The sequence below is a fragment of the Mytilus trossulus genome, chromosome 2 (assembly GCF_036588685.1).
Source record: "Mytilus trossulus isolate FHL-02 chromosome 2, PNRI_Mtr1.1.1.hap1, whole genome shotgun sequence".
In the NCBI taxonomy this organism is placed as follows: Eukaryota; Metazoa; Mollusca; class Bivalvia; order Mytilida; family Mytilidae; genus Mytilus; species Mytilus trossulus.
In genome coordinates, this window is record NC_086374.1 from 25,785,225 (window position 1) to 25,799,503 (window position 14,279).

The window sequence follows — 14,279 nt, forward strand, 5'->3', positions numbered from 1 at the left end:
TCTTTTCTAGCGGAATAAAACTTTAATATCTATAAATTTGAGACTTTTTATACAGAATGGACATAATATCAATTTTTGATTTTTTTGCGAAGTTTCCCTTTAAGGTCTCTAATATATAAGACACCCTATAATTTGTACATGATTTAAGTGATTTTTGTATACATTTCTAAGAGCAATCTAAATTGGAGTCCATTTTGCTGTTTTTTCTCAAGTATCAAGATAGATACTATAATAAATCCTCATTAACAATTCTCTCCATCTGGTGAAATACCAAGTCATTCTGTGAATCTTCACTTGAAACAGAAAACATTGTCTCAGGTACTTCTTGCTGCTTCTTGTGATTTCCTAATAATTACAAATAAATAAATTAACAATGATAGAATATATAATAAAATGTTGTACATTTTTTTCAAAAGAAACAGATATTATGGCAAAATGTGTGTGTTGAACACAAAGGGGGGTAACTGTTTAATAAATAACAACTTTGCCAATTTTTTCATGAAAAAATAATGGATGACATATCTGGCCACAGACCACAATTAATTCCTCTATCAGTTCTTTATAACCTTTTGCATCATTAAAAAAATTGCACCATGCACTTTTGTCAAATTTTTTGTGTGTGTAATGTATTGTCCTAGTCCAAATATATATCCAAAATTCAGAAAGATTGAAGCAATCACTTTTACAAATTTAGCCAATACACATCCATACCCCTATTGACAAGTCAAGAGATGTTCCGAAAACTGTAAATATCACCTTTTTGCACTTAACCTAATCACTCATTCCATATCAAAATCAGTTAAAATACAACCTCCAAAAATTTATTTGACCTCTCTTCTTTCATTTCCTACCAAAAAGATTTAAGGAATGAGTGAGGAAAGGAAAGAAAAAAAATTAAGGAAAAATACACTCTAATTAAAAGGAACTATATTCGTGGACAACGAAAAGCGGGGTCATTAATTGTGGTCTTGGGCCTATAAGGGGCCTAAAACTTGACCAATTCTAATAAAACTTGGCATGATTCAAGCTTAGTATATTATAAAACAGGTTACAAACTTTCAAAGCCATATGATACCAAATAAAAAAAATGTGGCATTTTTTATATCTGAATTTTGGGTGCTGAATTGTGGCGTTGAATTAGAACAATTAAAACTATCAAATTTGAGCTTCTAAAAACCAAAAGATACCAAAACTAACACTTTTTAATGTCTCTATGTATAAGTTAACATCTATTTAAAGCAACAGAAAGCATACTTCATGTATCAGACTTATGAAAAATGGCCAGAAGTTAATTTTATATGAGCCTGTGCCAAAAAATAGAGGTTTTCAATTAGGGTGAGGCCTTATATCAAATGTAATATTTTTCACTTACCACAATTTTCTGAAGTTGTTAAGTTATCAAACAAACTTTAACAGGTTATAAATGTACTTTTGATGGAAATATAAGTTTCAAATAGCATAACACATGTGAATAAAATGGTCTTTAGCAATGTTATGCTTAAACTAGAGGCTCTAAAGAGCCTGTGTCGCTCACCTTGGTCTATGTGCATATTAAACAAAGGACACAAATGGATTCATGACAAAATTGTATTTTGGTGATGATGATGTGTTTGAAGTTCTTACTTTACTGAATGATTTTGCTTCTTACAATTATATCTATCATGAACTTTGCCCATTAGTAACAGAGAACTATATTTGGTAAAAATTTACATAAATTTACCAAATTAATGAAAATTGTTAAAAATTGACTATAAAGGGCAATAACTCCTTAAGGGGTCAATTGACCATTTAGGTCATGTTGACTTATTTGTAGATCTTACTTTGCTGAACATTATTGCTGTTTACAGTTTATCGCTATCTATAATAGTATTCAAGATAACCAAAAACGGCAAAATTTCTTTAAAAATTACCAATTGGAGGGCAGCAACCCAACAACCAGTTGTCCAATTCATCTGAAAAATTCAGGGCAGATAGGTATTGACTTGATTAACAATTTAACTTCTTGTCAGATTTGCTCTAGATGCTTTGGTTTCATAGTTATAAGCAAAAAACTGCATTTTACCATGTTCTATTTTTAGCCGTGGCGGCCATCTTGGTTGAATGGCCAGGTCATCGGACACATTTTTCAAACTAGATACCCCAAAGATGATTGTGGCCTAGTAGTTTCAGTGGAGATTTTGTAAAATATGAAAAATGGTTAAAAATTGACTATAAAGGGCAATAACTCCTAAAGGGGTCAACTGACCATTTCGGTCATGTTGACTTATTTGTAGATCTTACTTTGCTGAACATTATTGCTGTTTACAATTTATCTCTATCTATAATAATATTCAAGATAATAACCAAAAACAGCAAAATTTCCTCAAAATTACCAATTCAGGGGCAGCAACCCAACAACCGATTGACCGATTCATCTGAAAATTTCAGGGCAGATAGTTCTTGACCTGATAAACATTTTTATCCCATGTCAGATTTCCTCAAAATGCTTTGGTTTTTGAGTTATAAGCCAAAAACTGCATTTTACCCCTATGTTCTATTTTAAGCGGTGGAGGCCATCTTGGTTGGTTGACCAGGTCACGCCACACATTTTTTAAACTAGATACCCCAAAGATGATTGTGGCCAAGTTTGGATTAATTTGGCCAAGTAGTTTCAGAGGAGAAGATTTTTGTAAAAGATTACTTTAATTTACGAAAAATGGTTAAAAATTGACTATAAAGGGCAATAACTCCTAAAGGGGTCAACTGACCATTTCGGTCATGTTGACTTATTTGTAGATCTTACTTTGCTGAACATTATTGCTGTTTACAGTTTATCTCTATCTATAATAATATTCAAGATAATAACCAAAAACAGCAAAATTTCCTCAAAATTACCAATTCAGGGGCAGCAACCCAACAACCGATTGACCGATTCATCTGAAAATTTTAGAGCAGATAGATTTTGACCTGATAAACATTTTTATCCCTTGTCAGATTTCCTCAAAATGCTTTGGTTTTTGAGTTATAAGCCAAAAACTGCATTTTACCCCTTTGTTCTATTTTTAGCTGTGGCGGCCATCTTGGTTGGTTGACCAGGTCACGCCACACATTTTTTAAACTAGATACCCCAAAGATGATTGTGGCCAAGTTTGGATTAATTTGGCCCAGTAGTTTCAGAGGAGAAGATTTTTGTAAAAGATTACTTTAACGAAAAATGGTTAAAAATTGACTATAAAGGGCAATAACTCCTAAACGGGTCAACTGACCATTTTGGTCATGTTGACTTATTTGTAGATCTTACTTTGCTGAACATTATTGCTGTTTACAATTTATCTCTATCTATAATAATATTCAAGATAATAACCAAAAACAGCAAAATTTCCTCAAAATTACCAATTCAGGGGCAGCAACCCAACAACCGATTGACCGATTCATCTGAAAATTTCAGGGCAGATAGTTCTTGACCTGATAAACATTTTTATCTCATGTCATATTTCCTCAAAATGCTTTGGTTTTTGAGTTATAAGCCAAAAACTGCATTTTACCCCTATGTTCTATTTTTAGCGGTGGAGGCCATCTTGGTTGGTTGACCAGGTCACGCCACACATTTTTTAAACTAGATACCCCAAAGATGATTGTGGCCAAGTTTGGATTAATTTGGCCAAGTAGTTACAGAGGAGAAGATTTTTGTAAAAGATTACTTTAATTTACGAAAAATGGTTAAAAATTGACTATAAAGGGCAATAACTCCTAAAGGGGTCAACTGACCATTTCGGTCATGTTGACTTATTTGTAGATCTTACTTTGCTGAACATTATTGCTGTTTACAGTTTATCTCTATCTATAATAATATTCAAGATAATAACCAAAAACAGCAAAATTTCCTCAAAATTACCAATTCAGGGGCAGCAACCCAACAACCGATTGACCGATTCATCTGAAAATTTTAGAGCAAATAGATTTTGACCTGATAAACATTTTTATCCCATGTCAGATTTCCTCAAAATGCTTTGGTTTTTGAGTTATAAGCCAAAAACTGCATTTTACCCCTTTGTTCTATTTTTAGCCGTGGCGGCCATCTTGGTTGGTTGACCAGGTCACGCCACACATTTTTTAAACTAGATACCCCAAAGATGATTGTGGCCAAGTTTGGATTAATTTGGCCCAGTAGTTTCAGAGGAGAAGATTTTTGTAAAAGATTACTTTAATTAACGAAAAATGATTAAAAATTGACTATAAAGGGCAATAACTCCTAAACGGGTCAACTGACCATTTTGGTCATGTTGACTTATTTGTAGATCTTACTTTGCTGAACATTATTGCTGTTTACAGTTTATCTCTATCTATAATAATATTCAAGATAATAACCAAAAACAGCAAAATTTCCTCAAAATTACCAATTCAGGGGCAGCAACCCAACAACCGATTGACCGATTCATCTGAAAATTTCAGGGCAGATAGATCTTGACCTGATAATCATTTTTACCCCCATGTCAGATTTGCTCTAAATGCTTTGGTTTTTGAGTTATAAGCCAAAAACTGCATTTTACCCCTATGTTCTATTTTTAGCCGTGGCGGCCATCTTGGTTGGTTGACCGGGTCACGCCACACATTTTTTAAACTAGATACCCCAATGATGATTGTGGCCAAGTTTGGTTCGATTTGGCCCAGTAGTTTCAGAGGAGAAGATTTTTGTAAAAGTTAATGACGACGGACGACGACGACAGACGCCGGACGCCAAGTGATGAGAAAAGCTCACTTGGCCCTTCGGGCCAGGTGAGCTAAAAAACAGATTGCCAGTTTAGGCCGTTCCCCACATTTGCATATTTAAAAGCATATAAATGATATGGGAGATGGAGATATACTTCTTTTTGCTAAAATCTGTGCTCAGATATGATAAAACATGGAGCCTGGATGTAACAAGACTGTCACTTTCAACTATATATGCAGACAGTATGGTCTGATGCAAAGTTTATTAACTTTACTGTTTAAAAACTGAATGAAATTTCAGCCTCAAAAGGCAAATATTTAAACCACTAGCTATCCAACAGAAGAAAGTAAAGGTAGTCTGTGAAACAGAAATGGTTAAGCAACCAGTAATAAGTGTTTTTGATGTAGGTTCAGTGCAATCTGTTTTGGAATACAACTTTTAAGTGCATAGAACTTCACATTTCACCTGCTGCGTATACTGACCGTTAGCCTTAGACTATTAAAACAGCACATTTTGCACTCATTTTATGTTTTTATCTACTTTTTTTTGTGTTCAGAGTTCACAAATAAGTTAAACAACTGAAATAAATACCACAAACACAAATAGATATCAGAAAAAAACTGTCAGAGAGAAATTAAGCATGCTGTTTTTGAAAAAATTGTGAAAAAAGTGAAAAAGCTACATTTTAGGCATTTAACCTGAAAAGTGACTTTTTCACAAAATTTCTATCAAATGAAAGTGAAAATCATTTCTTCTCATATAGTTTGACAAATCAATACCAATAGATCATTCAGAAAAGATGCCAAAGTAAAAATTCAAAATTTGCTGAAATGCACCTCTTAGGCCACAGACCACAATTAATTCCTCTATCAGTTCTTTATAACCTTTTGCATCATTAAAAAAATTGCACCATGCACTTTTGTCAAATTTTTTGTGTGTGTAATGTATTGTCCTAGTCCAAATATATATCCAAAATTCAGAAAGATTGAAGCAATCACTTTTACAAATTTAGCCAATACACATCCATACCCCTATTGACAAGTCAAGAGATGTTCCAAAAACTGTAAATATCACCTTTTTGCACTTGACCTAATCACTCATTCCATATCAAAATCAGTTAAAATACAACCTCCAAAAATTTATTTGACCTCTCTTCTTTCATTTCCACCCAAAAAGATTTAAGGAATGAGTGAGGAAAGGAAAGAAAAAAAATTAAGGAAAAATACACTCTAATTAAAAGGAACTATATTCCTGGATAACGAAAAGCGGGGTCATTAATTGTGGTCTTGGGCCATCTAATATTTAGAAAAAAATTGTAGGTTCAGTGCATATCATCATAAAGTTCAGACTGATGAGATAACTCAATAGTAAGAAAGTCCTTGTTTCTTTTTTATGTTTATATCATTTATCAGACTTAGATTATGATGATTGCATATTTAGTTATTCACAAATCAAATAATTCTAAAGATGATTAGTAGTTACATCTTACCATGTGATGTAGGACAGTCAAATTCCGATGGAGTGCTAACATATTTGACTCCTGGAGAAGCTTTGGTATAAGGAGAATCCTCATGATAAGATATATTGATTCCCATTCTCTTTTTCTCAGCTTCAATATCTGAAATATATTAAAAAGTTTAAGGAAGAGGTTTGACAAATATCACACACTTTATATGACTTTATGGACATCTTTACTTCACCACAATTTTATCAGAGGTTTAAGAGAAATGCATATATATAGTAGGTGTGTCCATAAAAAGCAATGGAAAAAGTTCATGATTTGTTTTAAAGAGAAACCCCCACAAAAAAATCAGATAAAAAAATTCAGATAGAAAAAAAATCAAAATAGGTGCCCATGTCAATATGTTTCTTGAAAGGTTTCAAAAAGTTATATGAGAAATAGCTGCTACAAATGTGTACTGTGGTGAGCAGATATGACAATGTCTGTGTCAGACAAAAGCCAACCCCAAAAATCATATGGATGCAGAAATAGGTGGAACAAAAGTTTATCATGTGATTTTTGTCGAGCCTGCAACTTTTGTTGCAGAAAGCTCGACATAGGGATAGTGATCCAGCAGCGGCGGCTACGGCGGCGTCAGCTAACTTCTTAAAAGCTTTATATTTTAGGAGCTGGAAGACCTGGATGCTTCATACTTTGTATATAGATGCCTCATGTTACGAAGTTTCCATCAGTCACATGTCCAATGTCCTTGACCTCATTTTCATGGTTCAGTGACCACTTGAAAAAAAAGTTCAGATTTTTTGTAATGTTGAATTCTCCCTTATTATAAGTAATAGGATTACTATATTTGGTATGTGCGTACCTTGCAAGGTCCTCATGCCCATCAGACAGTTTTCACTTGACCTCGACCTCATTTCATGGATCGGTGAACAAGGTTAAGTTTTGGTGGTCAAGTCCATATCTCAGATACTATAAGCAATAGGGCTAGTATATTCGGTGTATGGTAGGACTGTAAGGTGTACATGTCCAACTAGCAGGTGTCATCTGACCTTGACCTCATTTTCATGGTTCAGTGGTTATAGTTAAGTTTTTGTGTTTTGGTCTGTTTTTCCTATATTTTATGCAATAGGTCTACTATATTTGTTGTATGGAATGATTGTAAGGTGTACATGTCTAGCGGGCAGATGTCATTTGACCTTGACCTTATTTTCATGGTTCAGTGGTTATAGTTAAGTTTTTGTGTTTTGGTCTGTTTTTCTTATACTTTATGCAATAGGTCAACTATATTTGTTGTATGGAATGATTGTAAGGTGTATATGTCTAGCGGGCAGATGTCATTTGACCTTGACTTCATTTTCATGGTTCAGTGGTTATAGTTAAGTTTTTGAGTTTTGGTCTTTTTATCTAATATTATATGCTAAAGGTCAACTATATTTGGTGTATGGAAATATTTTATGATCTGTATGTCAGTCCTGCACGTTTTATTTGACCATGACCTTAATTTTACGGTTCATTGCAGTGTCAAGTTTTTGTGTTTCTGTCTATTTTTTTAAAACTATAAGTAATAGGTCAACTATATTTAATGTATGGAAGCATTGTTAGCTGTTCATGTCTGCCTGGCATGGTTCATCTGACCTTGATCTCATTTTCATGGTTCATTAGTCTTTGTTTAGCTGTCTTTGTTAATGTTAAGTTTATGTGACAGTTGTAATAAAGTTTTATACTTAGGACTATAATCAACATAATATCAATGATTAGTAAAGAAGGCGAGACATTTCAGTGTGTGCACTCTTGTGTAAAAGGTTCACAAAATTCTGTCAAATGTATACTTAGCAGTTGCAGATACAAAGGTAGGAAAGAAGGACTTGATTAATTAACAGGTCTAGAGTTAAATTAGTCAGTAAATATCAATAATGTTTACCTTCTTCTAACTGACAAAGTGAACTGTATTCTTCCAGATCTGCTAACATTGCTGCTAAACCATCTGAGTCAGCTATAAAAGAAATATAAATGTGAAAATCTATAAACTAACATCAGCTCTTACATCACATTGGGAATTCTAATCAGAGGTAGGAGCAGAGGCAACACAAATGGATTTGTTTCTTAAAAGTTTTTGATTGGGGGCTTTTATAGTTTTCCTTTTAGGGACACCACAACATACAAGACTTACCATCACCATCCTCGTCAGGATCAACATCAACATTAGTATAACTTCCTGTATCATCTCCTTATAGGGACACCACAACATACAAGACTTACCATCACCATCCTCATCAGGATCAACATCAACATTAGTATAACTTCCTGTATCATTTCCTTATAGGAACACCACAACATACAATACTTACCATCACCATCCTCATCAGGATCAACATCAACATTAGTATAACTTCCTGTATCATTTCCTTATAGGGACACCACAACATACAATACTTACCATCACCATCCTCATCAGGATCAACATCAACATTAGTATAACTCCCTGTATCATCTTCAATCATCACATCTCCAACAGATTTCTTCTTTCTTTTGCTCTGTAGTCGCTTTAACTCAGCCTCAAAATCACCATTGGTTACATACAATTCATATGCATAAATATTCCTGAAAATTAAATGATTGATGCAGTGATAGTTATTTGATAATCAGGATTTCAATTCAATCAGATTTGTCAACTTGATCTTTTAAATGATAATTCATAATTTAAAAAGAACCGAAAATTCAGTCGACCAATCACTTTGTCTTATTTGCTATTTTATAGTAATTTTTTTTAATTTTTCAATTAAGAAAATTGACTGGTAATGCAAGTGGTTTTATTAAATTTGAGAAAAATACAACAGTTTTAATACCTCTGAAAATGTAATGCAGGTTACCTGACATCAATCAAAATGGTCTCTAATAACAGTTTATGAATTATTTTGCTAATCAAAAACAATTCAAATAAATGTTTATGTTCATATTTGACAAACTTGAGATTCAAGTATTGTCTTCCAAATTCAAATTTAATGAAGCAATAAAACACTGATGCAACAAACCTGAGGTAAAATTTCTTTGGAGCAGGACCAGCAGCTAGCTGTGTTTCTGTTAGTTCTCTGAATACTGCAGTCCATTGCTTCTTTCTGCAAATCTAAATTCAAATTTCATGAAATGTAAATAAGTGATTAAATTAAAGAACCTTAGTGAGCAAGCTCACATACCCCACGTACCCACATTGTCATTGGAGAAATTAAATAAGCTTTAGAACAAAAAATTGTATAAGAAATAATATTGAATAATAATTTCCTGTCAATAGGTAAATTTTTAATTAATTAAAAATACTTAATTCCATCTCGGATGCTTTCGACATTACTTGTTACCTGTTTGTACAAAAATTTATCGTTCGTAATTTATATGCATTTGATTGGTTAATAGAAATACCTGTTCACTTCAGGTAAATTTTCATAAATATTTCCTGGTCATATCGAAAAGATTACTGGTCAATTCAACACGTTAAATTTTTGCACATCTACATAGTATGTCCTTATTATCTACAAATTTCATGAAATTATTGTGTGTGGTTTCAGAGGAGTTGAGATGATAAACTGTTGCAGAAGTACATTGAAACAAATAAATTCAAAGGGGAATAACTCCTAGAAAAAAATTGAATCAGAATTTCCTGTCAATATACACATCTTTGTAGTATGTCCTTATTATCTACAAAATTTCATGAAATCCTGTTGTGTGGTTTCAGAGGAGTTGAGATGACGAACTGTTGAAGTGGTATAAAGTAAATAAGTTCAAAGGGGCGTAACTCCTAGAACAAAAATTGAATCGTAATTTTCTGTCAATATGCACTTCTACATAATATGTCCTTATTATCTACAAAATTTCATGAAATTCTGTTGTGTGGTTTCAGAGGAAGTGAGATGAAAAACTGTTTAAAAAGAATATTAAAGTAAATAAGTTCAAAGTGACATAACTCCTAGAAAAAAAATTGAATCGTAATTTCCTGTCGATACGCACATCTACATATTATGTCCTTATTATCTAAAAAAGTTTTATGAAATTCTGTTGTGTAGTTTTAGAGGATTTGCAATAAAAAACTGTTGCAGTAGTACATTAAAGTAAATATGTTCAAAGGGGTGTAACTCCTAAAAAAAAAATTGAATCGTAATTTCCTGTCGATATGCATATCTACATATTATGTACTTATTATCTAAAGAGGTTTTGTGAAATTCTGTTGTGTGGATTGAGAGGAATTGCGATGACAAGAAACAGGACTGACAGACAGACTGACGGGTCAAAAACATTATACCCTCCGCAAAATCGTTCTGTGGGGTTTAATAACCTTCATAATAATCTGTGAACAAAGAAAAAGAAAAAGGTATATTTAAGAAAATACTTAGCAATCTATGTTACCATTTAAAATTAAATTATTAATAAATTAAGAGATTTATCACTTTTAATTCACATCTACATGTATTTGCTGTAGGTTTAAAGTGGGTCTCATTGGGGTCTAAGCGTGACACAAATACACTAAAACATTGATGTTATTACAACTTCTCCAATTCTTTTTAAAATCTTTACCTCCTGGTATCCTCCACGTTCATGTACAGCAAGGAAAAGCTGAAAAGCTCCTACAGGTATATGGTGCCAATGAGCAGTCAGATTTACACTAAGGTTGTTCCTCTTCATAAATCTTGACAGGTCATGAAGAAATGCTTTCTCATTTTTCTTGTACATCTAAAACATAAATTTTTCATATGGCTGTATTCAATTTAATTAAAAACTAGATATGGACAATGACAATTGTTGGTAATAAGCATTGTGTATAAGTTTTATATAATATGGTTGAGGCAAAGTGAAGTAAGAGTGTGAAAATGGCAAATACTACAATTTTTCCATTGATAAACAGACATAACTCAATAAAGGTCCTAAATCCTGAATTCCAACTTATGTGTTTATATAGTGAAAAAGATCATTGTGTACAAGTCTCAGAATATTTGGTTGCAAAGAAAAGTAAAGAGTTCAAAGACAGAAAATTCAGCATTTAGTTCCATCTATAAAGGGACATAACTCAACTCCAAAACAGTAAGTGACACTATACCATCTGAAACTTCCAAAAGGAACTATCTTCTATCTTTCTTGTAAAAAAACTTTGAACTTTCACTATAAGGAATATGGCATATACAAATTGCCATAAATAGAATGAATACTATTCCCCCAGATATTAAAGTTTGCATATATTGACAGACATTTAATAGATCCATACCTCTACATCAAGTTTAAACCTCTCTTCTTTAGATCTGTCTACTAATGATGTGTTATACTGCAGTCTAGAACAAGCAAAGTTTTCAGCAGAACTAATGGCTGAACTACCGGATGATGCTGGGTAATTCCAGCTCTCAAAACCACTATCTTTACACTGAAAATCTTCTGTTTCTAAAAATACAAACATGATGTAAATAAACTAATAACATAAAATACAAATAAATCATAAAACTGATAACATAAAATACAAATAAATCATAAAACTGATAACCTAACTACAGAAAATACAAGGGTCATTCAGCTGTCATGCAAATGGACAATCCATGGAAACAATTTAGTTTCTGAAACATAATTGTCCTTATCATGTAAACTTTGATTTCATGTGCATATCTGAAGATTGATCATAGGTATAACACACTTTTTAAAACCAAGAAGACAAATGGTCTAGTGCTAAGCATACACAGCTCATATTTCAAGGTATCATCAATCAGGAAGTAGCCTGATCTGCAAAGGGCTTGCCTGTTACAACTTATTACTGTGAACCAGCTGACCAAATATGATGTGTGACATATGTTGGTTAATGAGAAAAGTGTGTCGGTAAATATTTGCTGGTCAAAGAACAGACAGTATATATAACTAGTATATATTTGTTTAGGGGCCAGCTGAAGGACGCCTCTGGGTACGGGAATTTCTCGCTACATTGAAGACCGGTTGGTGACCTTCTGCTGTTGTTTTTTATTTGGTCGGGTTGTTGTCTCTTTGACACATTCCCCATTTCCATTCTCAATTTTAGACTTATAGACATTGTGACTGCAATATAGCCCTTCACCTAGAATATGAGTATACATCAGCAAGAAGTGATTTAGTCTTTCATGGTCCTTGACATGTTTATAAATTTCAAAAGTTTTTCTTTATTAACTATACAGAAACAGGAGTAAACCTCAATTTTTAAGATTTATACCAAGGAGCATACATTTTTGAACCATAATTGTCAAACTATTGAAATCAAAACCCCATTCTTTGATGTTGGGGTTTTAGTAAATAGATTGGGGGTAAACCTCAATCTCAAACCCTTAAAATACATGCAACTTGTAAGAAAAATTTTCTTCTATAGTGCTATTATTTAAAAAAATCAGTTAAAAATGTTAAACATGAGGTAACAATACTAGTATGTCTGATGATTAAATATTGTCAAATATCTGTTCAGTGAAAATAAAATGCTTGTAAATTTTGAAGAAAAAATACAGAGCCTGCTAAATTCCTGGGTTTATAGAGATTTAACATATATGGGAAAGATCACTGTCATTAAATCACTTGCTCTACCTATTCTAATTCAATCATTGACAGTTTTGCCAAACCCGCCGGATGATAAAATAAAAGAAATCCAAAATATTTTTTTTAGTTTCTTGTGGTCAGGAAAACCAGACAAGATTAAAAGAAAAGTTATGATAGGATTATTTGAAAATGGGGGGTTGAAAATGCCAGATATAAGATCCTTTTGTTATTCATTAAAGATGACATGGATAAATAAACTTTTAGACCCCTTGAGTATATCCCCATGGAAAACATTGTTAATAGATCAATACAACAGATTAGGAGCAGACAAAATATGGTTGATGACCCCTGATGGTATCCAAGAGATTTCTTCAAATTTTAATAATTTCTGGAAAGATATTTTACTAAACTGGAATATCCTAAACACTGTCACTAATGACACTGCTGAAGGGATCATGAAACAATCTATATTGCTAAACAAAAGTTTGAAAATTAATAATAAAACTATCTTTTACCAGAGGTGGGTTGAATCAGGAGTTTTCTTTATAGGTGATTTACTTGATAAAAACAGCAATTTTTTTACTTTAAAGGAATTCTGCGAAAAATATAATCTTAATATTAATTTCTTGGAATACCACTCTTTGCTGCATATGATACCAAAAGACTGGAAAAATTTAATCACTACTTCAGAGAAATTTACGCACATATCTAACGATAAATTTGAATTTATAACAAACAATAAAAAGTCATGTCAGTTCTTTTATAGAAAATTCTTGTCAATGTATACAGAACGTCCTACAAAACAAGAAGACAAAATGTGTGAGGAACTAGGCACTCATATAGAAAATTGGGATTTCATCTATAGTTTACCCTTTTGTTGCACTAAAAACAACAAATTTAGTATGTTCCAGTTTAAGATTTTACATAGAACTCTCGCTACAAATGCATTATTGCAGAAATATGGGTTAAAAGAAACTAATTTATGTAGTTTCTGTAATGAAACTAAAGAAACTATAATTCACCTATTCTTGGAATGTAACCTAGTTAGAAATTTGTGGTTAGAAATTGCAGCACTTTTTCAAGTTGAAAATAATTTAACTTTAATTCTTAATGTGGAAAACATTGTTCTTGGGTCAGAGTCTTGGGATATTTCCCTAAACTTATTCACTATTCTGGTTAAATATTACATTTATACATGTCGCTTTAATACTTCATTACTGACTCTTACGGGTGTCATAGCTATGATTAAAAATTCCTACCAAATAGAAAAAATATCTACCTCCTTTTACAGATCCCATATAAGAGCAAGAGAGAAATTTGATTGTAAATGGGAATTAATTAAAAACATAGTTCACATGTGAATAGAGATCTTTCTATTTTGTACTTACTTAAGGCTTTATAATAGTTCATGTAGAATTAATTATATGTTGATGCACATCACAACTGGACAGTGATTTGCGTGCATCTTAAAAGTACTATCTATGTTTATTGCTATTGTTATACATGTTATATATATTGATATACTAGTTTTTGTTTGATTGTATATGAATTATCTCCCCTTGACTTAGGTTGACATTTATTTATGTGACTCTGTCCAACATGTTG

At 32.4% G+C, this 14,279-nt stretch overlaps 2 protein-coding genes across 5 annotated transcripts in view; one reads left to right on the forward strand and one right to left on the reverse strand.

Annotated features, from left to right (window-relative positions):
• Positions 1-198: 198 nt before the first annotated feature.
• Positions 199-14,279, reverse strand: part of LOC134706843 (uncharacterized) — a 42,333-nt gene continuing 28,252 nt past the window's right edge. For all 4 annotated transcript variants that reach the window (XM_063566154.1, XM_063566155.1, XM_063566153.1 and 1 more), the window contains 7 exons: positions 11,401-11,570; positions 10,716-10,871; positions 9,185-9,276; positions 8,590-8,753; positions 8,074-8,145; positions 6,180-6,308; positions 199-345 (listed from right to left, as the gene is read on the reverse strand). In XM_063566154.1, the coding sequence (XP_063422224.1) occupies positions 227-345; positions 6,180-6,308; positions 8,074-8,145; positions 8,590-8,753; positions 9,185-9,276; positions 10,716-10,871; positions 11,401-11,570 (902 nt within the window). In that variant the 3' untranslated portion in view covers positions 199-226. The remainder of the gene's footprint in view (positions 346-6,179; positions 6,309-8,073; positions 8,146-8,589; positions 8,754-9,184; positions 9,277-10,715; positions 10,872-11,400; positions 11,571-14,279) is intronic.
• Positions 12,659-14,035, forward strand: LOC134708611 (uncharacterized). The gene has a single exon (XM_063569258.1). It carries the CDS (start codon positions 12,686-12,688, stop codon positions 14,033-14,035), a length of 1,350 nt encoding a protein of 449 aa, XP_063425328.1. The 5' UTR covers positions 12,659-12,685.

Coding starts and splice junctions, on each gene's coding strand:
- LOC134708611 (XM_063569258.1), top strand. CDS start 12,686: ATGGGAAAGATCACTGTCATTAAATCACTTGCTCTACCTATTCTAATT.